The 25,458-nt window shown below is 41.4% G+C and overlaps 1 protein-coding gene across 1 annotated transcript in view; it reads left to right on the forward strand.

Annotated features, from left to right (window-relative positions):
* Positions 1-25,458, forward strand: part of LOC115778311 (transcription initiation factor TFIID subunit 4) — a 106,471-nt gene that overhangs the window by 15,859 nt on the left and 65,154 nt on the right. The window contains exons 3-9 of the mRNA XM_030726380.1: positions 3,044-3,196; positions 3,758-3,880; positions 4,383-4,472; positions 10,233-10,442; positions 16,070-16,145; positions 17,287-17,401; positions 23,969-24,138. Of these exons, the coding sequence (XP_030582240.1) occupies positions 3,044-3,196; positions 3,758-3,880; positions 4,383-4,472; positions 10,233-10,442; positions 16,070-16,145; positions 17,287-17,401; positions 23,969-24,138 (937 nt within the window). The remainder of the gene's footprint in view (positions 1-3,043; positions 3,197-3,757; positions 3,881-4,382; positions 4,473-10,232; positions 10,443-16,069; positions 16,146-17,286; positions 17,402-23,968; positions 24,139-25,458) is intronic.

Genomic DNA, 25,458 nt, shown 5'->3' on the forward strand with positions numbered 1-25,458 from the left:
ATTAATAGTTACCTGAAACTGCCTTTGTGTCTGAGGGTCTCTCACCCGGTCTGCATTCATTGGTCAAAATGTCTTCTGGTTGTTGATTTCCATGCTCCATTGCTCTCACCGTAGGTTTCACCTGTTAAGGTTGCACCCATAAGCATGTTGTGGTAGAGGCTGCAAGCCAGCAGGGAATGATGGTTGCCTTGATGAGACAGACTTTACCGGCCAGTTTGTGCCCAACTTCCTGCTGTGTGACCTTGTTTCCCCCACCACATCCACCTCCTTTCTTTTTTTTTTTTTTTGCATATATTTACTTTTTATATTATTTGGATTATATTTAGAGTTCTAAAACATCCCCTGTAAAAAGACAGAACATTTCATTCTAATGAAATAATCAGTGGGATTCACCTGTCAGTGGTTTTAATGTTGTGGCTGATTGATGTAGGGTCCCCTCTGGACTCAGACCCCAACAGTATGGCACTGTGACCCAGTGCCACCTGACCAAGTGTGCTTTCTTGAGTTAAATCTTCACCGTCGACAACATGCTGCCACCTTCCTCCTTCTTTCCTGCTGTCATGACCTTTTCTCATCTGTCTGCAAGGCACGATACTGCTCTTTTCTTATTCTGTTGCTCTGTGTGTGTGTGTCTCGCTCTCTCTTTCTCCCTCTCTCACACTTTCCCTGTCTTTTCTCTGGCTGCCATCCTCTTCCCCCTCACTCTTTTCTTTCACAGCTGAAACTGACACAGCCTCACTGTTGCTGTTTTTCTTCCTTTGTATGTTTTGACATGGCTTGTATTCAATTATCTCTCCTGTTTTCCTTTGTCAACTGCTTCTTGTTATACCTTTATTCTCTATTCTCTCTCTTTTTCCTCTTCTTCTTTATTTTTTCTCCTTCTTTCCAGCAATCTCCTGTGACCTCTCAGACCACCAGGCAATGTCCTTTGACCCCAGCCAAGATGGCACCGTCTCCTTCTCCTACTCCTTCCAGCCCTGCCCTCCAGACCTCTTCTTCCTCCTCTTCTTCTTCTTCCTCCTCTTCCTGCCCTGCACTACGCCCAGTGAGACAACCCATCTTTACTTGCCTATTATTCAGTCTTCTGCCTGGCATTTTCTTTCTTTGCTATCCCTGATAACTGATGCCAAGAAATAGTGCTGGCTGAGTCTAAAGTTTACTAGCAGGTTGTGTACCAGTTCTGAGAATCTGAGTAGGGTTAAAAGAACAAGATATGGTCATTTAAGCACTTTTGAGGAAATAAGTTCTATAATTATAGTTCATGACGGAAAACCTTGTGCAAATAGTGAACATGTAATAATGTTTACCTATAAATAATATTTGTTAATTAACAGAAGGAACGGCATTTCTGTAAAAGGTTTGTTTGCATTCCACTTTTTACCACCACATGATGAAGCAATCATAACTTGTTATTGTAGAGATTTTTGATTATCTCTAGCATTTACAGAATAACTGCGGGATATTAAAGTGGACCTGTTATGCTCATATCCAGGTCTGAAGTTTTGGATTCTGCTTTTGCATGATTACTGTTCAAAATGTCCTTATTTACTCTAGAAAGGGCCTTGGTGCAGCTTCTAATTTGAACAAGCTATTTAAGCTCCTCTCCGTTTAAGGCCAGTGTTCCTTTATGCATTTCCTACTTTATTCTGATTGGCTTCCACTCACGAACACAAAGTTGGACTTGTAGTGTGTTCACAGCCAGGGCCTGAGAACACCATATTAGGGCTGTCCACTCTCACTGACACAGGACTCTGCATTTAGTCCTGAGTTATTATTAATCTCTGGCTTTCTTCCACAGTGTGTCTCTCTTCCCTGAGCCTGGTTCTGCCAGAGGTTTCTTCCTGTTAAAAGGAAGTTTTTCCTTCCCACTGTTGCCAAGTGTTTTCTCATAGGGGGTTGTCTGATTTTTGTGGTTTTCTCTGTATTGTAGTGTATGGTCTTTACCTTCAATATAAAGCGCCTTGAGGCGACTGGTGTGATTTTGTGCTATATAAATAAAATTGAATTGAATTGACTGACAGAATGTAAGGAAAAGCATAACTTGTTCATTTTAGCTTCAGATGTTTAAAGACACATTACTGATCGATAAGTAACTTTTCTCTGATTGAAAAGTTATAACCTCCAGAGGCCCTGCATCCTCATAGGGGAGCATTACATTTAGCCTTTTCTACACATTGCACTTCATTCTGCTCAACAGTGCTTCATAAGCAATGTTGAATTTAGTATATACTTATCAGGTCCAGTTAATCACAAATAGTTTGGATAAATTAAAAAATGTATTCCAAACAAGACCTGTGGACTCAGGAGGATAAACCATTTACAAATGTCCAGAGAAAAATGGAAAATGTTAATCCCCCATACTGCTGCCCTAGCACATAGCACATGACACACAACATGTATTAAATACTGGCACCTGTTGCCAAGGAACTAAAGCACTGAGTCCTTTGATCCAGATCAAATTTGAACTTATTTTGATTTAACTGGAAACATACTTACTAGGCACATCAAAATATAACTGTGTATGTAGCCTTGCTACCATCTATATGTGACTCAAGTGATAGGACCTTAATGTGTCCCCTGCATCTGGGTGTATTCACACCTGTATTTAGAGCTGTCCACTTATGACTGCATCACATAAGATGTATTTTGTTGCCAAGTGTGAACAGGCCTCGAGAGATTCAAAAGAGGTGATGAGGGCTTTAGAGTGAGAGAATGCTGATGGCACCTCATTTCGTGAGCAAAATTTATGTTTATAAATTTTATTCAACCATAAAAATATTATGTTAAACAATTGTTACAAATCTTCCATGTCAGGTACTGTAGGTGACATATAAGAAAAGCTTTGATGGCCTCCTGTGTTTCCCAGCCTCTTGCTTGTCACCTCCTCCCCTTCTTCCTCCTTGTCTGTTAAGCGATGTCCACCAAAGTAAGGACACCAGATGTGACAGGAGCGCTGTGGCGCCTGCCTCCTGTTCTCTGTGGCCTTGCTGGGAGCAAGGCGTCACGTCCTGTTTATCTCTCTGTCTCTTCCTTGCTCTTCCAGAAGGGCCCTGTGGCACCGGTCGTGGCTGTGACGGCTCCGCAGCAGACCCCCGTGGTTTTGCCTCCCCAGGCCCCGGCCCAGCCTACCTCCCAGCCAGTGCAGCCTGCACAGCCGGGCATCACCGCGGCCCCTGGAGCTCCTGTCGTGTCCCAGGTCTGTTTCCTCTGCCACACTGCCCTCCTCTCATCCTCCTCCACTACTGCCTACTCTCCACCCTAAAGGGTGAGGGCACTGTCACAGCTGCCAGGAGGCTGGCTGTGTCACAGGCTCAGCCCCGGACCCGCAGCCTCACCGTGTCACACAGCTGGCCATGGACAAAGAGTCTTGCACATGCCCACACATGTTCACGATCATACATTCACACGAGTGCATGCTGGCCCAAGGACATATAAAGACATAAAGGCACAGATTCACCATGAACTCATGTATATGCACATTCACATACAATTTGCACTTGTCCACCCAGGTGCCACATTTTAACATGCTGAATGTGCACTATACAATGATTTGTGACTGATGTATTTCAGCTCCTTTATCACCCCATTCTTTAAGGTAATAATTAAAGACATGCAGCACAAATATAGGGCCACTTCGTTTCTGTCTTATGTCTTGATCCACTGTTTTACAAAGCTACTAAGACTTTGAGGTTGAGATTTGTTTTTTTTGTTTGTTTTTTTTATTGAAAGTGAATCATTATTTCCGTGTCTTCTACAGGAAATGCAAGAGAATGTTAAGAAGTGTAAGAATTTCCTGGCCACACTTATCAAGCTGGCATCTCACAATTCTCCGTCCCCTGAGACGTCTAAGAACGTCAAGGCTCTGGTTCAGGACCTGCTGGTGAGCTTCAAAAAACCAAGCAACAAACACATGAACATTTTTCATATCCTATTGGAAAAACAGAAGTGTTGTACTAGTGTACATGACACAATTTTGGGGCAAGTATTACATTTACAAAAATTGCTCGAGTACCTAGTAAATGTACCTCTTTTTTTGTAGGCACACAATTATAACATCACGTTTCTTATGAATGTAACTAATTCAATAATGTGATAACATGATAAGTTTGACTTCATTTGTTTTTTTTTTAATTAATTATTTTTTGAAGTATAAAATATTTTGTTGTATTAAATATTTCCAACCTGTAGATGGCAGCATGAAACTCTTGCCAAAAGTGTCTTTTCTGTGTCATGAATTTTCATCTGATATTCAAGGTGCACATAAGTTGTACACTGAAGTTTCAGGATGCAATGGTTAATGATACCCTCACTGTTCACGTCCTTAGGCGTACTGCGTGGTTCTCTTTTAAAATTAAATTTGTTCTTTTCTCTTAACCTGACAGGATGCTAAGATCGAACCCGAAGAGTTCACAAGCCGGCTTCAGACAGAGCTCAAGTCATCGCCGCAGCCTTACCTGGTACCCTTTCTCAAGGTGGGGTTCTTGGTAGTTAACTTGTATTTTTTTTAGAAAAACCTTCTCCCTACTCTTCATCAACTGTAAGGCTGCTTCCTGCACTGATTGATACAATGGATTCAATTCAATTCAATTCAATTTCAATTCAATTCAATTCAATTTTATTTATATAGCGCCAAATCACAACAAACTGTCGCCTCAAGGCGCTTTGTATTGTGGGTAAAGACCCTACAATAATACAGAGAAAACCCAACAGTCAAAACGACCCCCTATGAGCAAGCACTTGGCGACAGTGGAAAGGAAAAACTCCCTTTTAACAGGAAGAAACCTCCAGCAGAACCAGGCTCAGGGAGGGGCAGTCATCTGCCGCGACCGGTTGGGCTGAGGGGAGAGAAAGACATGCTGTGGAAGAGAGCCAGAGATTAATATCAATTAATGATTAAATGCAGAGTGGAGTATAAACAAAGTAAATAAGGTGAATGAGAAACAGTGCATTATGTGAACCCCCCAGCAGACTAGGCCTATAGCAGCATAACTAAGGGATGGTTCAGGGTCACCTGATCCAGCCCTAACTATAAGCTTTATCATAAAGGAAAGTTTTAAGCCTAATCTTAAAAATAGAGAGGGTGTCTGTCTCCCGAATCCAAGCTGGAAGCTGGTTCCACAGAAGAGGCGCCTGAAAGCTGAAGGCTCTGCCTCCCATTCTACTCTTAAGTATCCTAGGAACCACAAGTAAGCCAGCAGTCTGAGAGCGAAGTGCTCTGTTGGGGTGATATGGTACTATGAGGTCTTTGAGATAAGATGGTGCCTGATTATTCAAGACCTTGTATGTGAGGAGAAGAATTTTAAATTCTATTCTAGATTTAACAGGGAGCCAATGAAGAGAAGCCAATATGGGAGAAATATGCTCTCTCTTTCTAGTCCCTGTCAGTACTCTAGCTGCAGCATTTTGGATCAGCTGAAGGCTTTTCAGGGAGCTTTTAGGACAGCCTGATAATAATGAATTACAATAATCCAGCCTAGAAGTAATAAATGCATGAATGAGCTTTTCAGCATCACTCTGAGAAAGGATGTTTCTAATTTTAGAAATATTGCGCAAATGCAAAAAAGCGGTCCTACATATTTGTTTAATATGTGCATTGAAGGACATATCCTGGTCAAAAATGACTCCAAGATTTCTCACAGTGTTACTGGAGGCCAAAGTAATGCCATCCAGAGTAAGTATCTGGTTAGACACCATGTTTCTAAGATTTGTGGGGCCGAGAACAAGAATTTCAGTTTTATCTGAATTTAGAAGCAGGAAATTAGAGGTCATCCAGGCCTTAATGTCTTTAAGACATTCCTGCAGTTTAACTAATTGATGTGTGTCATCTGGCTTCATTGATAGGTAAAGCTGAGTATCATCTGCATAACAATGAAAATTGATGCAGTGCTTTCTAATAATACTGCCTAAGGGAAGCATGTATAATGTAAATAAAATTGGTCCTAGCACAGAACCCTGTGGAACTCCATAATTAACCTTAGTGTGTGAAGAAGACTCCCCATTTACATGAACAAATTGGAGTCTATGAGATAAATATGATTCAAACCACTGCAGTGCAGTACCTTTAATACCTATAGCAAGCTCTAATCTCTGTAATAAAATGTTATGGTCAACAGTATCAAAAGCTGCACTGAGGTCCAACAGGACAAGAACAGAGATGAGTCCACTGTCAGAGGCTCTAAGAAGATCATTTGTAACCTTCACTAATGCTGTTTCTGTACTGTGATGAATTCTGAAACCTGACTGAAACTCTTCAAATAAACCGTTCCTCTGCAGATGATCAGTTAGCTGTTTTACAACTACTCTTTCAAGAATCTTTGAGAGAAAAGGAAGGTTGGAGATTGGCCTATAATTAGCTAAGACAGCTGGGTCAAGTGATGGCTTTTTAAGCAGAGGTTTAATTACAGCCACCTTGAAGGTCTGTGGTACATAGCCAACTAATAAAGACTGATTGATCATTTTTAAGATTGAAGCATCAATAATTGGAAAGACTTCTTTGAACAGTCTAGTAGGAATGGGATCTAATAAACATGTTGCTGGTTTGGAGGAAGTAACTATTGAAGTTAACTCTGAAAGATCAACTGGAGCAAAAGAGTCTAAACAAATACCAGCAGTGCTGAAAGCAGCCGAACATGAAGAATAATCTTTGAGATGGTTATGAATAATTTTTTCTCTAATGTCTAAAATTTTATTTGTAAAGAAATCCATGAAGTCACTACTAGTTAACGTGAAAGGAATACTCGGCTCTACAGAGCTCTGACTCTTTGTCAGCCTGGCTACAGTGCTGAAAAGAAACCTGGGGTTGTTCTTATTTTCTTCAATTAATGATGAATAGTAAGATGTCCTAGCTTTACGGAGGGCTTTTTTATAGAGCAACAAACTCTTTTTCCAGGCTAAATGAGCATCTTCTAATTTAGTGAGACGCCATTCCCTCTCCAGCTTTCGGGTTATCTGCTTTAAGCTGTGCGTTTGTGAATTATACCACGGAGTCAGGCACTTCTGATTTGAAGCTTTCCTTTTCAGAGGAGCCACAGTATCCAAAGTTATACGCAGTGAGGATGTAAAACTATTGACGAGATAATCAACCTCACTGGGAGCAGAGTTTAGGTAGCTGCTCTGCACTGTGTTGGCACATGGCACTGAAGAGCATAACAATGAAGGAATTAGATCCTTAAACTTAGTTACAGCACTTTCAGAAAGACTTCTACTGTAATTAAACTTATTCCCCACTGCTGTGTAATCCATTAAAGTAAATGTAAATGTTACTAAGAAATGATCAGACAGGAGGGGGCTTTCAGGGAATACTGTTAAGTCTTCAGTTTCTATGCCATATGTTAGGACAAGATCCAGAGTATGATTAAAGTGGTGGGTGGGCTCCTTTACATTTTGAGAGAAGCCAATTGAATCTAACAATAGATTAAATGCAGTGTTAAGGCTGTCATTCTCAGCATCTGCATGGATGTTGAAATCACCCACTATAATTATTTTATCTGAACTGAGCACTAAATCAGATAAAAAGTCTGAGAAATCAGACAGAAACTCTGAGTAAGGACCAGGTGGACGATAGATAATAACAAATAAAACAGGTTTTTGATTTTCCCAATTAGGATGGACAAGACTAAGAGTCAGGCTTTCAAAAGAATGAAAACTTTGTCTGGGTCTTTGATTAATTAATAAGCTGGAATTGAAGATTGCAGCTAATCCTCCTCCTCGACCTGTGCTTCGAGCATTCTGACAGTTACTGTGACTCGGGGGTGTTGATTCATTTAAACTAACATATTCATCCTGCTGTAACCAGGTTTCTGTAAGGCAGAATAAATCAATACGTTGATCAATTATTAAATCATTTACTAATAGGGACTTGGAAGAGAGAGACCTAATGTTTAACAATCCACATTTAATTGTTTTATTCTTTGGTGCAGTTGATGAAGCTGTATTATTTATTGTTTTTGAATTTTTATGCTTAAATAGTTTTTTGCTGATTTTAGCTTTGGTTTTTGGTGGTCTGGGAGCAGGCACCGACTCTATGGGGATGGGGTTTTGGGGGGATGACAGGAGGAGAGAAGCTGCAGAGAGGCGTGTAAGACTGCAACTCTGCTTCCTGGTCTCAACCCTGGGTAGTCAGTTTTTAGGAGGGTTAATAAATTTGGCCAGATTTCTAGAAATGAGAGCTGCTCCATCCAAAGTGGGATGGATGCCGTCTCTCCTAACAAGACCAGGTTTTCCCCAGAAACTTTGCCAGTTATCTATGAAGCCCACGTCGTTTTTTTTTTTTTTTTTTTTTTTTTTTGGACACCACTCAGACAGCCAGCGATTCAAGGAGAACATGCGGCTAAACATGTCGCTCCTGGTCTGATTGGGGAGGGGCCCAGAGAAAACTACAGAGTCCGACATCGTTTTTGCAAAGTTACACACCGAGTCAATATTAATTTTAGTGACCTCCGATTGGCGTAACCGGGTGTCATTACTGCCGACGTGAATAACGATCTTACCAAATCTACGATTAGCCTTAGCCAGCAGTTTCAAATTTCCATGAATGTCGCCTGCTCTGGCCCCTGGAAGACATTTGACTATGGTCGCCGGTGTCTCTAGCTTCACGTTTCTCAAAACAGAGTCACCAATAACCAGAGTTTGTTCCTCGGCGGGTGTGTCGCCGAGTGGAGAAAAACGGTTAGAGACGTGAATAGGTTGGTGGTGTACCCGGGGCTTCTGCTTAGGACTACGCTTCCTCCTCACCGTCACCCAGCTGGCCTGTTTTCCCTGCTGCTCGGGATCTGCTGGGGGGGAGCTAACGGCGGCTAAGCTACCATGGTCCGCACCCGCTACAGGGGCCTGGCTAGATGTAGGATTTTCCAAGGTGCGGAGCCGAGTCTCCAGTTCAGAAAGCCTGGCCTCCAGAGCTACAAACAGACTACATTTATTACAAGTACCGTTACTGCTAAAGGAGGCCGAGGAGTAACTAAACATGTGACACCCAGAGCAGGAAAGTGCAGGAGAGACAGGAGAAGAAGCCATGCTGGTAGTGAGTCGGCTAAGGGCTAAGCTACTAGCTAAGCTAAGCTAGCGAATTTCTAAAAACAAATAAAGTGAGTAATGTGAATACAGGTGATTCAGCAAAGAGTATGCTATTTAAAGTAGGTGAAGATTACACTAAAATATGTTATCCAGATAAATCCAGTTATACAGATATAACAGCTAACAGACAGCAAAACACTGTGCTCCGAAACAGGAACAGGAAGTGATACAATACCGCAGTGAGAGCCAACACCAAGTTGGATCACTGAGCTAGATTCCTTACCCTCATCTTCTATATTAGTCAATCAAACCCTACGCCTCTATCATCAGCCTTCTTAACCTTGACCCTATTTATTCAGTTTACAAACCCTGTAGTTACTTGAAATTTCCATCCAGCCATTTTCTTGTGCTCAACCGATTCAGGGTCATGAGGGACTACTTGGAATTGACCCCTAAAATTGTTTTCTGAACTGCTCCTTATCGTTCCCTTTAATCATTCCCTAACCTGGCTCCTTAAGCTGCCCCTCTCAGAGATTCTCTGAAATGATCCCCGTAAAGTAGTTCTTTCCATAGCACCAGTGATGGCTTGGCCTGACAGTAGAATGATACACACACACACACACACACACACACACCCCTCTGGCCTGACTTCTGATTGTGGTGATGGTGGTCCCTGCAGCTGTCCCTGCCAGTAGCCAGCAGGTTTTTTCAGCCAGCCATGATGAGCATCACGTCAAGGCGCTCACCCGCCCAACAGGGCCACAAACACATGTTGTCACGCAATGTTAGGTCACTTACGTCAAAATCTGCCCTACAATAGTTTGTAGGGAACAACATCAGCTTCTTAGGTCGAGTGACAGTGACTTATCGTACATGGCTAATGGTAATACTGTATACAGTTTTAATCATACTGTAGGTTAATTATCCTGAAAGCAAATAAAACAATTTCAGTACATTAATAAATTTTTTTTTTTTTTTTTTTTACTACATACAAATATAACTCACATGACTCGTTGTGTACAATGCACAAACATGTGTGGTCACATGCATCTGCAGATGTTTTTAGCTGCCTGTAGCAATATTGTCGTCATAGCATCATGCTAAATTAGCCAGTGACCACAGCAGTAGTTGTTGTTGTTGCAGCTGTGTATGATGTTTTGTCATGCATGTCTATTTCTCTGTGTGGCTATAAACTCTGACTGCCCTCTGCCCGTCAACAGAAGAGCCTCCCAGCCCTGAGGCTGTCTTTGCTGAATAGTCAGCAGTCTCTGACCCAGCCCCCGCAGCAGGGAGTAAAACCAGCACCCTGCGGTACCCCTCCTGCCATCATCGCTGGGCCAGCTGTCCGCATACGCCAACCTAACAGTGTCAGCACCACTACGGGTGCCAGTGCACTGCCCGCTGGGACGCTCGGACATGCAGCTGCAATGGTATGTAAAATGTGGCCCAGCTGGAACAATATGTAGTGCAGACAGAGTCATCACAGTGTTTTATATTTGGAGCTGCTTTTTAAAATTTTTGTGAAGTCCACTTGCAAGAGCTGTTGGTCCCCTAACATCACAGTCAAAATAAAACTATATGTGAATCACCACAGTGAAATACAGCAAATACAATGAATGGTCTTAAATGTGTAAATGTACATATGTAAATGTTCAGATGTGTCTCATTTGCTCCCATGTACCCAGGAAATGTGTTTGTAAGGTGTCTAGCGTTAAAGCTGAATACAGTAAATGTGACAGATTTTCCCACAATAGTCCAGCATTCAGTAAAGAAGTGGAAGGATTCAATGAATGCAAACCTGCTGGGGGTGGTGTGCGTTTGTTGGTGATGGGTCTTGTCATTCTGGAGAGAGTAACGGTGCCATGGCTGGAAGTCACACATCTGACAGTGAGTTAGAATCACATCCAACTCACAGATTCAATGAGGAATCACATCCTTTAAAAAAGTGAAAGGAGGGCACAGACTTAGCAGTAAACATGCACAGTTGTTTAAATATCATGGATCATGTAGACACTAAATGTACAAATTCCATATAGGAACATTTTCCCGCTTTAGAAAATATTTGTCTTATATCCATCTAGAACACACTTATTGGAAATTTATTCACACTGTGGAGATGGTCAGCACAGTGTGCAAGTGGCTCCTGATCAGCATCACTGATCATAGCAGATGGTCCAGCACAAGCAGCTGATTAGAGCTACTCAGTGTACAAACTTTGCTGTTACAATGTTAAGTGTCCCAAAATGGGCCTGAGCCAGGGGAGGCGTATTGAGAAATAAAATAACTTTTTATTAAAAAGGTTTAACTTAAATAGATGGGTAAGCTACTATGGCTATAAAAAAAACAAAAAACAAACAAACAGCAAATTTTAAACACTGCTAAAGGGGGGAGGGGGGTTGAATTTAAGGATCATTCAGTGAAAACACTCTTCTTCACAAACACGATAACAGCTCCCAACAGTTATGAAGCTGGCTCACTGGGCTGGCCAACTGCTCTCCCCTGCTTTTATACACGATTGCTGAATGCTTAGAGTCAGCTGTGTACAGGCGCCACAGGAAACAAGGGGTGTCATCCGAAGTCAGGGAGAGAGCAGCAGAATACACCCACACGACACCATATAGTAGGCCTGCTGGGGCTAGGGCTTGTCTTTTCATTAGTAACATTATGACAAATGGAATCAATGAATTTGGATGAATTTTTCTTTTTTTCTTTTTTTAATACAAGAGGGGGTGGCTTGACCCAACTTAGAAGTGATTAAACTTTGGACTCCATTGTCATTTGGATCTAGATCCAAGAATTTTTTTTTTTTCTTAAACTAAGATTGGACATTGGGCAAAATCAAAAAGCACATCACATTTGAAAAATAAACACTGGAAGATGTTTTGATTTTTCCTGAGAAAATGTCACAAACTAATGTGGATTCAAATATCCTACTAGATCCAGGGCCTCAGTTCATTCATGGTGTGGAGAGAATCTTCAGCTTTGATGACAGCCTCTAAAACCACCGCTGTTATACATTTTATTTACTTGCTGTTGAGTATAATAAATAAAAAGGTAATGTATGTATTAAATGGGAAATGCTGACAATTATTCCCATCCTAAAAAACATTTCAATGTTGAAACTCCAGTGGTTAGACTGACAGTTTGCTACATTTTAATGTAGCATCAGGAAGACACTATGCTAGAGAGCAGCATACCCACCCCCACCACATATTTGACCTGCCTAGATTAATGCTGCTGAGATTAATTACTTAAAAGCAACAGTATTCAGTTATTCAACAAAGAAATCTTATGCCATTAGAAAGCACTGAATCGTGCTAGACTCATAAGTCTTACAATGTCTGTGAGCTTTCTGAGGCCGTATTTAAAGATCTTTCATCAAGTTCAAAAGGAAACAGTTCAATGGCACACCATCTGTCCTACATATTCCTGATACGGTTCTTGGTACCCAGAGTGGTCTCTGTGATGGTTGGTCACACCCACATGTTGCAGGTTATGAGGGTCGCATGATTATTAATATACAGGATGGAAATACAGAGTCCAAAAAAAAAAAAAAAAAAAAAAAAAAAGAAACCTTTTAATGAGGTTGAGGTAAAGTCCAAAAACTCACAAGTCCACAAAGTAAATCCACACAAAGCTCCAAACTCCAGCAAACTAAGGCTGAGAGCACACAGAAAGAAAAGAACAGGAATGGGGAATACACACAGACACCACAATGAAGGACAAAGAGAAACCTAGCCTATTTATACAAACTGATGCACTAAGGGCTAATTGGAGGAATAGGGAACAGGTGTGGAACAAGGACCAGCTGAAGGCCATTACGACAACTAGCGACAAGCTACAGAAGACAAAAGACTACCAAAATAAAACAGGAAATCACTGACTAATAAAAAGAGAGTACCAGCAAGCAACAGCCTCACTTTCTGTTGGTGTTGTTTATTTATTTTTGGACCTTGAGTTAGTTTACAGAGTAGGTTTGCTTGTCTCAGTCATGTTTGAAAATTGTTTGTTTGGGGGGGGTTTCAAAAATTAATTTTAGTGTTAATTTTAGTCCAAAACTAATGACCCAAACTAATGACATTTGCTCAGCATTTTTATTTATCTGATACCGAGCCGTCCGTCAGCTTTTTCCTAAATTTGCTACTCTTTGGTCATTTGTATTTGAAATCTTCTGATATTTTATGCTTCTACAAAACAGGAGAGATGGAGTTTCGATTTCTGACTTTTTCCAGAAATACTGTACATTAATATTTACCTCTAATCCCTACTCCTCCCTTATTCCTAGGCTGACTCTTTTGAAACTTGGTATGAGTATTCAGTGTGTAAAATTCTACAAAATACTTCAGACAAATCTTTTATTTTCAATTTTTTAAAATTATTTTTTATGAAATTTTGAAGATAAACAGTACATTCATGTTTAACTTCAGTGACTACTGCTTCCTTATTTATTGGCTGAATCTTTTGAAACCTGCTACAAGTGTTCACTGAGCAAAAGTAAGTATTAGCTCAATGATAGCTGACCTACAGCCAAATTAGTTTCCATTCCAGTATGTCACATATTGTATAAGTAAAACATTTGGCAGCAGAGCTCTACAGGTCAACAGGTATCTTGTTTAAGGAAAAAAAAAAATATAGTTTCTATTAGTTTTTATACCTAGATTTAGTTTGTAGTGTAGTTTTAGTGAACTATAATAACCGTGGATATTGTATGTGTGTTCGTGTCTCTGTGTGCAGATGTGCTTGTACATTAAGAATCATGTAACCCCACAGAACCCAGATGTCTACAGATGGGTCAAGTGAGGTCAGACTCAGATTGGCCTGGTCCAGGCAGAAGAGTGGGCAAGCTAGAGGGGTCTCTCTTTTACATTTTCATCTCTTAGTCTCTCTTGCTCTGTTTCTCTCTCTCTCTCCCTCTCTTTTTTTCTCTCATTTCTTTCTGATCTAGTTAGTTTGTCACTTTCCCCCTCCACACACACACACACACACACACACACACACACACACACACACACACACACACACACACACACACACACACACACACACACACACACTTTCTCTCCATCTCTTTCCAACAGTTTCTCTCACTGTATCTGCCCCCGCATCACCCTCTCGTCTCCCTCCCTCTTTCCCTCCCTCTACCCGTTAACCGTTGAAGGGTGAAGCGAGGTAACTAGGTCAGCCCCAGGTCAATTTTAAAGCAATGTGGCGGCCGCAGTCTATGTCCAGAACATGCCTCTGGTCTCTCTCACTCTCTCTCCATCTCTCACTCACTCTACACACACACACACACACACACACACGCCAACATAAACTATCACACAAAACATTAGTAAATGATCGCCGCTGGCACATCAACAGTCTGAAACCAGAACGCTAGTTGAATTAGGCTAAAAAAAAAATAGCTGTTCATACTACAGTGGTATGGGAAAGATTTCTTGCTGTAGTAAAAGAGTATATAGATGTGGGCTTACATGATTTAAAGCTTCTTAATTTAATTAGAATTAATGCTCCAGGATGTCCAATAAGCCAGAGTGATTTTGATTTTGAACCTATAACATTTGAAACAGTGCCGTGTTTCAAATGTCAGGGGTGTAATTTGATTCAATTTGTTTTTAGTACAAAATATCTCAAGTATTCTACATTTCTACACATGTAGGATGGAGCACTTAATAAAGACATTAGTTTAAAAAGTAAATGTTAGTTAGATACCTCTTTCTGTTTTTTTTTCTGCCAAAAGCTATATGGGAACTGGACCTTAAACTTCCTCGGGGCAAATGTTATATGAGGTGAATGGCCTTGATAAAACCATGAGCGGTGTAGGTAGCCTGCATGAACACATGCTGTAGCAGTTTATTCATTTGAGGATGCATTTATTCAGTGTCACTTCATTCCATGTGATGTATATTTGGGCTAAGAGGTAGAAGTTATATTTTAACTTTGTTGGTCAAGTTATATCGGTCATCAGGAAGATAAAATATAAATGCTAAATAGCCTCAAACTCGTTAGCTATATGTATGTATGTATTTTTTCTGTATTTTTGGAAATCTCTGCAGTCTTCACATAAAATTAATGTTATTCTTTCATCTAAATAACATCTAACATTTATTATAACTCTGATAATTCAAGCTTATAGAAGTAAGAAATGTATTTTCATGTGAAAGATGAGCAGTTCAGTTTTAGTGTTATCCCTTCCGCCCCTGATTCTCAAACTTCTTACCTGAGGTTCTCCCCCCCCCCCCCCCCCCCCCCCCCCCCTCTCTTAACTGTGTCGCCAGCTGGCCAGAGGTGCTAGCTATCTCTGCTCATTCTGAATGTATTCCCCCCTCCCCTTTACTCGCAGACCCCTGCAGTGAATCTCTGGGAAAAATGGCCTCTGTCTTTTTTTCAGTAGCTTGAACAGTAATATAGCATGTGTCAGGGAATGGAAAACAAGGCTAAAAAATATGCAGCGAGAAGCAAACTGGTAGGAATGGATGGCTGAGCCTGAGGCTTGGCCTATAGCTGCTACCAAGGAAGGAAGTGACTCTAATAGCCCAGTATAGTCTCCCACCCCCTGCACCTTCTTCTTCTACTACATCTTCTTCTAAACTACTTTTTCACTGTGGCCTTGACTTCTTATTGCCTTTGTCTTATCTGCAAATGCAAGTAAATGTAGGTCACATACAGTGGGAGAAATCCAGCCTTCTTGTGCATTTAATTTGATCTCCAGTTTCTCGGTACTGTGTGGAGATAGCCACTGTAGAATTCACCACCCTTGTATATATTATGCATTTATTCTGTATATACTGCTTGGTATTTTCACTATGTTACAGTTGAAAAGAAATCAATATATAAAAGTCAACTGGGTCTGTGACTGCAGATTATGTTTTTTTTTGCCTATCCAACTATGACAAAAAGTTTGATTTTTCACTTTCTGTTTGGGGCTCACACAAAAATGGAGCAATGCTCTAGGAGACATTCAGTTTGATCCTTTTTAATTTCCCTTCTTCCCCTCCTCCTTTCTCTCCAATTGTTTCTTTCTGAGAAATGCTACAATAAAGTTTTGCTTCCTCAGGGTGTCAAGACAGGAGGCGCTGTCGGTGGCCAGGTCCGGATGCCCGTGGTGATTACGCAGTCCATCAGAGCGCAAGGTATGACATCTGCAGGCCCTTTTACAGACACATTTGATTGAATTCAATTACATGTACAGTACCTATTCTTATATCAGGCATTTGGAGGACTGAAATATAGATTCAGTTAAAGATAAAAGATTGAACCAACATTTATATACATTTTTGGTTACTTTGACTTACGGTTTTCCTCTGTTTCTGTCCCACAATATTTACATCCTTCCATTAAGGCTGCATTATAAGGAAATATTTGGATATTTTCAACCTCAATATAAATTTATTTTTTAAAAGAACCACTAAAATAGGTTAAGCATAAGCTAGCCATTAGTGAAACCCTAAATGTGTTCTTGGTAGGCTAAAAGATGTGTAAACAGGCAGGAGCCATAGAGAGAACAGGTGTTTTTTTTTTTTTTTTTTTTCTGTCTGGTTATAAAGCCTTCTCAAACATTTGCGCTGCTGCTTACTCACACTGATTCACAAACACTCTTCCCACAGAAGCCCACAAATATCGCCCCAACACCAACCGGGTGTAACGCTCCCCTAAGAGAGCTGTGTGCTCTCAAGTGGTGTGTGAAATGAGTGTATGTGTTTGTACCTGTTTGTGCTTGTGCGTTTGCGTTAGTGTCTGTGTGTGTGTGTGTGTGTGTGTATGTGTGTCTGTGTGCCTGTGTACGATCGGAGGTGCATACAAATTTGATCTGCCCCCTTCCCCAAGATTGCCTGCAGTGAAAGATCTGTAGGTTGTTTTATGCCCATAAATTGGAATGCGGGGATAGTTCTAAAAATACTTTCCTGTGCCTTTTGGCTAGGAACATGCCTGTTAAAATCAAGTTTAAATTCACTCTGGCAGTCCTTGTGCCTCTCTGGAAAACGTGTCTCGGAGCAGGATGCGGTTTAGGAGTGTAAGGAAAGGCGGTGAAGTGCAGTGATATTGACAGAGCGACGCTCTCCGCACCAACCTGGGGAGAGCAACAGCACCGCACCCTCACCCTCATCCTCATCCTCACCCTACCCCTGTGAGGATGACAGAGACAGCTGAAGGTAGTCGTTAGACAGGATGAATATTTGATGCAGATAGAAGGGGACACTTCAATGATAACATTATTCCTTTCCTTTTTGTTTAGTGTTTTCTTCTTTGTTTTTTCCCCCCTTTCCGTAACAGGCACAATGGGAAAGGGAGCCATCATCCAAGCAGGCAAAAGTCCCATGGGCCTGCCTGTTCAGATCACTGGGAATCAGAAAAACAAGCTCAATGACCCTGGAGGAGGCTCTTTCAGGTACAACTCCTCTCGCCAGGAGAATGACTGTGGAGCATGTTATTTGTAGCTTCCAACACATGGGGGCAGCATTTCACTAAAAAGCTTCTGCATGACTACAGGCTACACTCTCAGCTAAGGCTGTGAGTGGTTATCTGAGTTGCCTGCCTGGCCACCTGGCTGCCTGCCTGCCCGGCTGGTTGATCGGTGGTCCTTTCTTCCTGTGCCCACCACATAGCAGCACACTGTCAGTTAATAGATCACCCTCACGATCCCCTTCCTTGTGTCACAACTCATTGACAGGATTCCAAATGAGCTACAGCTTAATTTAGAAATAAGATAATTGTACCCATATGGTTGGAATTTCTGGATGCGGTTCTGAAAATACCTTTTGGTTAAGTCAAACATACAGTATTTACCCTGCAGCTTTGCTCTCCCTCGCTCTTTCTCTGGTCTTGCCTCTGCTTCAGCTGTGCCTTTGTCTCAAAACATAAAAGGTTCAGCGCCCACATGCTGGCCTTTGTGGTCCATGTTTTGTGAGAGTCTTTATGTGTTTTATGTTTGCATACATTCCTCTATTTGTCTGTGTTTGTTTGTGTCTCTGCTTGGGTGCACATGAACATATGTGTATATCCCAGGAATCTAAGAATTTGGGTGTGTGTGTGTGTATGTGTGCATATCAAATATGCTTGTACACATGTATTGACAGGTGCCGGAGGTTTAGGATTGCCCCTATGTGACTGGGACAGGACAAGAAGAGTCTGGGTCACATGGGCCAACGGGTTCATGGTAATGGCTCCCGTCTCCTGAGGGGAAAGGCAGCGCCCTGGGCTCTGATTGATAAACCAATAAATCTTTAGCTGCGTTGGTAATTAAGCTGTCAGGCTCGCTTGTTACTGGCGACCTTTTCCCCCCTGCGGTGATCACAGTGGCCCACCACACACAAACGCACTGGTTTCAACATAAGTCCAATAACGCAGTACCACTGTCACAGAAAAATTGTGTCAGTGACATTTTGTAGTTTATTTTCTTTTTATCCAGGTCAGGTGATATTTTGCCTGCTCTCCATTTTTGCGTTGGACACTCTACATAATGTGTAGTCCATTAACTGCTCTTGCTTTCATCCGTTTATTTGTCTCTATAGGCAGGTCTTTTCTTTTCTTGCAACACCACATACATGCAAAACTTTCATTTTCACTTGAAGTCACATATGAGTTTGCTGACCCCGATATTGATTTTAACGTTTGATGTCTGATTATCTTCTCTCATCGATTCTCTCCTAAGTTTTCACTCTACTGAAAAGAGTGTAAATTAAAGAAGTAAATTCTTTACTTGTTAAGGTTTCAGAAGGACCTCAGTTGGTTCCTGTTGACTGAAACTTCTCAGTTCTGCAGTTTCAAACACTTTTTTTCCTGTGCTGTCAAATTTTGTACCTGAGGATGCAAATATGCTAGAACACAGCTCATTGCTACGAGGTGATCCACCTGAAGCCATACTGCCTTCACACCATGTCTAGACACCTAGGACAGAATGAGTTGTGTCTGTGAAACTGCACGTTTTTTTTCATGTTTACCATGCTGGAAAAAAAACCTGACATTTTACAAGTTGTTAAAAAAAAAAAAGAACTTTCGAGTTTCTACAGTCGTTTTTAAAAAGCTAACGTTTAAACATCCACAGCAGCCCATTTGTGTTATATACTCAAGTAGGTCAGAGTTAATTAAAAAAATGTGTCATTGACATCATTTTAGTAATTACAAAAAAGGATGAAGAGAAGTGACCAGTACATAAAAAAGTCTAAGTGAACAGAAGTCAGAGCGAATTCAATCATAAAGCACTTGAAGCACATAAAGTACTTCTATAGCAGCATTGGGGGTGTAGAAAATATCTGTTGCCTGTAATAAAGAAAAAAAAAAAAAAATCAACTGGTCAGTCAGCATCCACCGTGCTCTCCCCCACCCAGCCTGCACCATGTTCAGCTGCAGTCTGGGACTGATGTGTGTATGGCTGTCACTCTGAACCACTGGTCCCAGCGGGCCAGCTGTAGCACAAACACACACATACACACTGCAGGGCTTGTGGGGTTTCCAATGTAGCTACAGCCTTCTGTGTAAGTGCTTGTGTTGGTGTGTGTGCATGTGTGTGTAGTTTACAGTACAGAGTGAAAGCAGCTGTCTCTGTGCCCCCGCCCCCTCCCCTTCCCCCCACCGCTCCTCATCTCTCTGTAAACACTCGACATCCGCTGTAATCACTGGCGAGCCAGCCGAGGCCCTCAGCCCTCTGCCAACCTCCGAGCTCAGCCTCAGCCCCTCACATCCAACCCTGTGCTTCATGATGGACACACATCCCTGCGCATTAACAAATACTGGCATGGTTGCGTAGGAAAAGGCACAGACAGATATGCATGCAAAGTTAGGATCAAAAGTTTTTGTTGTTCAGTCACTGTTGCCAGTGGACTCAAAAGTCCACCAGCTCTTTTCCAGCATGTACCAGCAAACTGACTTCATTATGCTTTGTGGTTATATCATTTGTAAATTGCTATGTGATGTGCCTGTTTTGCTAAGAAGAACTTTACAAATAAATTTGACTCAATTAAAACTTAAAAGTGATCTCCCAAAAATTGTTGATGCAGCAACTTGGAAATACGGCAGGCACAAGATTTGATTACGATGAGAGAAAAATCCATGAAGAAAGTGGTGGCGGTTCCAAATACATACAGGAAAGTTTAAACTGCTACACAGTATTCTTAACAGCTCACAAATCCAACAAAAATATTTTAGCTTTGATCAGAGCATCATCTATGTCACACCATTTCTTTGCCAGGTATTTTAAATGCTTGTGAATAATAGCAGCCTGAGCGCCGGTGTTGAATTAATAACGGTTACTTATTAAACATCACAGAGCACTTAGCTTGTTGTTGGTCTTTGGGTGCCTCTGCTATCATTCATTTTGATCATGAACACATATCCCATTGGCTGGCCACTGAACTTCAGGCTGTTTTATGGAGAATACTTTTCCAGTGGTGCATGTCTCTCAGGGTGGGCACAACAGCATGCATGGCCTGGGTGTTAGTCACAGGGATCAATCAGGGCCCCCCTGCCTGGGCACAGAGACCTTTATCCATAGGGAAGTCGGGGGTGGATCAGTGTGAAGGTGGTGTTGGAGCGGTGAAGGGTGGGGGGGGGGGGATCTGAATGCTCCCCGCACACTCCCACACAACCTCTAAATGACAAGTGCAATCCTCCAACCTCCTATGGCATGCCCTCTCTGAAACACGAGCTTGATGTGGAAACGACATGCATATGTATTCATGTGGCCTCTGGCTCCGAGTCCCCGAGCCAACCCAAACCAATAACTGAGAGGCTGTTCTTTAGCTTCTGTGGAAGCTAATTACATCTCTGCTTTATTAGCGCAGAGATATAGTCGGGAATATTTTGCATTTCATATCTCACTCCCTCCTTTTAATGTCAGACCTGTCTTTGGCATTCTCGTTAGATTCGAGCCCTGGCGATCCCAAATAGCCCTGAAAACAGATCATCAAAGAAAAAGAGATTACCAGAATTCTTGGATACTGCTTGATGTTTTGTGTGCCTGTATAGTGTTAGGCACTGTAGTTATCTCCCTGCTGATAGCTTATCCAGTGGATCCATTGTTGGTGATTATTCCAAAGTACACATACATTTCCTGTAAAGAAATCCTAGGGCTGTAGTGCAGCTATAGTTGTGCCATCTCAGTTTAACAATAATGCTTCTTCTCTACAGTCCTGTAAGCCTGGTGTAAAAAATGGAGATCTTGATCCTAATGTATTTTTTTTTTATTACTCAGACTCAAGAAAAATTAAATATGCTTTATATTATATTTTTAAAGCCATATTCATTTGATGTTTGCTAACTGTACTAATGTCACATATCTTAATGTGTTTATTATTATCTAAGAAATTGTTCGTACTTGATATAGTACAGTGGCTCTTAATGTGAATACAGGGTAGTATGATTCAGCTTAGTTTATTTCCAGACTTTCCCCTGGTGCTCTATGCCCCACCTGGTGTGGCTCAGTGCCCACCCCACATTTTGCTGTAGTATAATGGTTCATGTAAAAGTCGCCTAGCTAGTTTTACAGAGATTTCTAGTCTTAAGACTGTGATTTGTTCTGCCAACCTGAGATTTCTGTCTCTTTCGATCTTTCTGTCTTTATGGTATTCAAGTAACCATATTCGTCTGTTCTCAATCCCGAGGAGAGAAGTTGTTCTTAGCCTGTATCTTTTTTCCAGTGTGTTTAATTTGCTTACAGAGGTCAGATTAAAAAGTGTTACAGCCTATTTGAGGGATCAATTTAGAATTGCCAGTTCTAAATTGGCACAGTTGAGCAATGTTAGCGCCGCTGTTGCCTCACACCAAGGAGGTCCTGAGTTTGGATCTACAGGGCAGCTGAGGCCTTTATGTGTGGAGTTTGCATGTTCTCCCTGTGCCTGCATAGGTTCTCTCTGGGTACTCCTTCCTCTCACAGTTCATGTATGACATGTATGTCAAGTTAATTGGCTATTTTAAATTGGCCATAAATGTGAATGGTTGTCTGTCTCTCTCTGTTAGCCCTCCAGTAGACTGATTACCTGTCCAGGGAGTACCCTGCCTCTTGGATGGCGATCTATATAAGGAAAAACATCATGTATTTATATGCTCTAGTCTTACATTTAGTTTAGAGAAGGGAGTTATGATATATTATTATCATCAGGTAGAGATTTTTACACGGGTTGCTTTTCTTTGGATACATAGATGCTAAGGTTTTGCTTTGACTTTGCATGATCTTGTGTAGCCACTTTTCCATCGTGGACATTAGCCTCAAATATCGTTTTTATTTGGTGAAGTAGCAGCTGTCTTTTTTACGTGGCTGAGTGTGGCCTAAAGCGTGTGTGATTTTTAAGCCAGGTCAAGTTATCCGTAAGGACGTGATGAAGAAAGGTGCACAGCCTGAGGTGCAGCACAGGCCATAATCCTATGTATCCAAGCTTGTGTTGTTGTGTAGATTCTCTCTGTGAAGGCTTAATTAGAGAGCTGGAGGAGAGGAGGAAAAGACGAGAGAAGGTTGAGGTGTGTAGAGTTCAGGGAGCTACTCTAATCATCTTTGTCAACCTCCTGCTGTGGTGTCAAGTTTCATATCGGCTCTCTGTGGCCGCACTAAGGAGCAGGAGGGCCTCGGTGGGGTGGACTTGGCTGACGGTGTGTGCCCACACTCTGAGATGCCTGAAAGGACTCGGTGCCCCGTGCTGCACACATGTGTACCCACAAGCACAGGAACACATGCACAAACTCTGTTGCAACCAACAATAGTGGCATGAACGTAAATGACTGTGGAGGTGAGCCAGTGAGTGGCAAGAGGCCACTCTGTGTGTGTTCTTGTGGTTCTTTGTTCTCTCCGTCAAAGCCACTCAGAAAATCCACTCCTCGCTCTAGGCCAGTCCTTTAAGCACAACATGTCACTGCTCTGCTAATTCAGGCCAGGATCACAATCATTACTTGCCAAGTATAATAATTGTAAAGGAATTTTTCCCATTGACAACTCGCAAAGAAACTTGCAGCCTTTTATGGAATATAGTACCAGTCAAAAGTTTGGACACACTGTGTCTAAGCCTTTGACTGGTACTGTATGTAAACCTCTCTGACAATGAAATGCACTGACCGTAGCGCACATTTTGCATGTTTACCCTCCTTTGTCTTTACTAAACTGTAGTACCATGTAAACATTGTGAAGTCTGCGTTATACCCATGAGAAATGACCAGTGCACTGAGAAAATACATTGCTGTGTGTTGCACATCATTGTGTAAATAAAGTTTGTTGACATTAGTCTACAGCCAGATTCATTGCAGCTCTTTGCCAATTCTCAGGAGCATCCTTACCGAGCAATACTCCTTCCAAACGCTCTTCATCTCCCTGCCTCCCAAGTGCTGACACAAATAGACCCTGAAATGGGACCTCTGTGCCTTTATGACCAACCTATAGCTCCCCGGAACAAAACCGATGCATATTTTCATCCAGGCAAATATCCCAGAGAAAAATTTCCTAGTTGATAACATAACATTAGGGTATGAATACTGATATGGAAAACAGATTGTGTAAAAAGAATTCTCCTATTGATTTTGGAAGTAGTTTAAACACAGCTGCTGGTAGGAGTCACTAATGCTGTGACAAGGGCATTGCTATGCAGTCTTTGCAGAAAGCCTTCCACTTGGGCCTTTCCCCTTGGGGACCTGTGGAAATTTCACTGACTTTGCCTTAAATTAAGCTTGGACAGGTATATATTTTTGGAGGAAGTGCCTTTTACTTTTCCTATGGCTCTGTTTTGTCTTGTTGCACAACAAAGATGTTTAAACATTAAAAAAAAAAAAGAAGAAGAAAAGATACAGGATACCAAATGTACCACAGTACAATGCATATTTTTGTATATTGGCATTTTAAAAAGTCTTGCTTGCTCAGTCAGTATCTGCAAATGTAATTAAACCCCAGCCACCAATTAATAACTTTGTGTCTTCTCTTGGAGAAGAAGACAACTTTCCACTGAGTGTATTTTGCTAATCTACCACAATATGCTTTCAGAGACGATGATGACATCAATGATGTGGCCTCTATGGCTGGGGTGAACTTGAACGAGGAAAGTGCCAGAATACTCGCCACCAACTCTGAGCTTGTGGGAACGCAGATCCGCTCGTGTAAAGACGAGGCCTTTCTTCATCCGGGGCTGCTACACCGACGAATTCAAGAAACAGGTGAGGCTTGTTTATGTCATCCACCATACAATGTAGAAATGTCTCAGACAAAAAAAAAAAAAAAGTATTTGCCCCTTCTTGTTTTCTCCTTTTTTTTCCCGGCATATTTGTCATACTTAAATATTTCAGATCATCAAACACATTTTAATATTAGACAGAGAGAGAACCAGAGTAAATATGCAGCTTTTAAATGATGACAAGCTGAGTCCAATTTTACTAGCTACACCCATGTCTGATTACTGCCAGGCCTGTAGAATCAAGAAATTGCTTGAAGGAACTGAAATGAAGGTTGTGGAGGAGCCTAGTCAAAGTCCAGACTTAAATCCGATTGAGATGCTCGGCATGACCTTAAACAGGTCGTTCGTACTCGAAAACCCTCCAGTGTGGCTGAATTAAAACAATTCTACAAGGAAGAGTGGGCCAAAATTCCTCCACAGTGATGTAAAAGAGTCAGTGCCAGTTATTGCAAATGCTTGATTGCAGTTCTTGCTGACAAGGGTGGCACGACCAGTTATTAAGGTTTAGGCGTCAATTACTTTTTTCAAATAGGGCCAGGTAGGTTTGGATAGCTTTTTTTTTCCCCTAATAAAAAGAATCATCATTTAAAAACTGCATTTTGTATTTACTTGATTTATCTTTGTCTAATATCAAAATTTGTTTAATGATCGGAGACATGTAACAAATGTGACAAATATGCAAAAAAAAAAAAAAAAATCAGGAAGGGGGAAGATACTTTTTCACAGCACTGCAGCTTTTAGGTGTTCTTAATGGCAGCTGGCCTCAGAAGAAAAGTGGTTACTGATGCAACAGGAATATTCCTCATGTCATGTCATGATAAAATGATTATCTGTTGCCTTTTTTGTGAGGAGCATGTTGTTTTTGTATTTATTGTGTCATCACTACAGACAGTTTTGATTTTCTCTTCTTCTGTGGTTCAGACTGAGCCTTTTCTTGTTTGGCCTTGGTTTAAATTTGATACACTTAACAATTCTTTCACCTCCTTTAATGAATTCTTCAGTGGCTGTCTGAACTCACTGGACCCCAGGCACACGCATAAATACTTTATGGGTTTGTCTTTTGAAGGCTGGCTGTCAGATTGTCCTCTGGACTAAAGGAACAGAGTTTAGAGGGATGTAACTTGCCAGTGAAATTTTGAATCTTTCTCTGCTTATCAGAGTGTCAAGAACCCCTAAAAATACACAATATTGCGTGAGCTAATCAATATAGGTGGAGAAATTTTGCTTGCATGCAGTATCACATGCGAGCGATGGTGTCTTCGTTACCTCTGTTTTTGCTAGCGGCAATCAATTCCATTGCTTG

The sequence above is a fragment of the Archocentrus centrarchus genome, chromosome 3 (genome assembly GCF_007364275.1).
Source record: "Archocentrus centrarchus isolate MPI-CPG fArcCen1 chromosome 3, fArcCen1, whole genome shotgun sequence".
Taxonomy (NCBI): domain Eukaryota; kingdom Metazoa; phylum Chordata; class Actinopteri; order Cichliformes; family Cichlidae; genus Archocentrus; species Archocentrus centrarchus.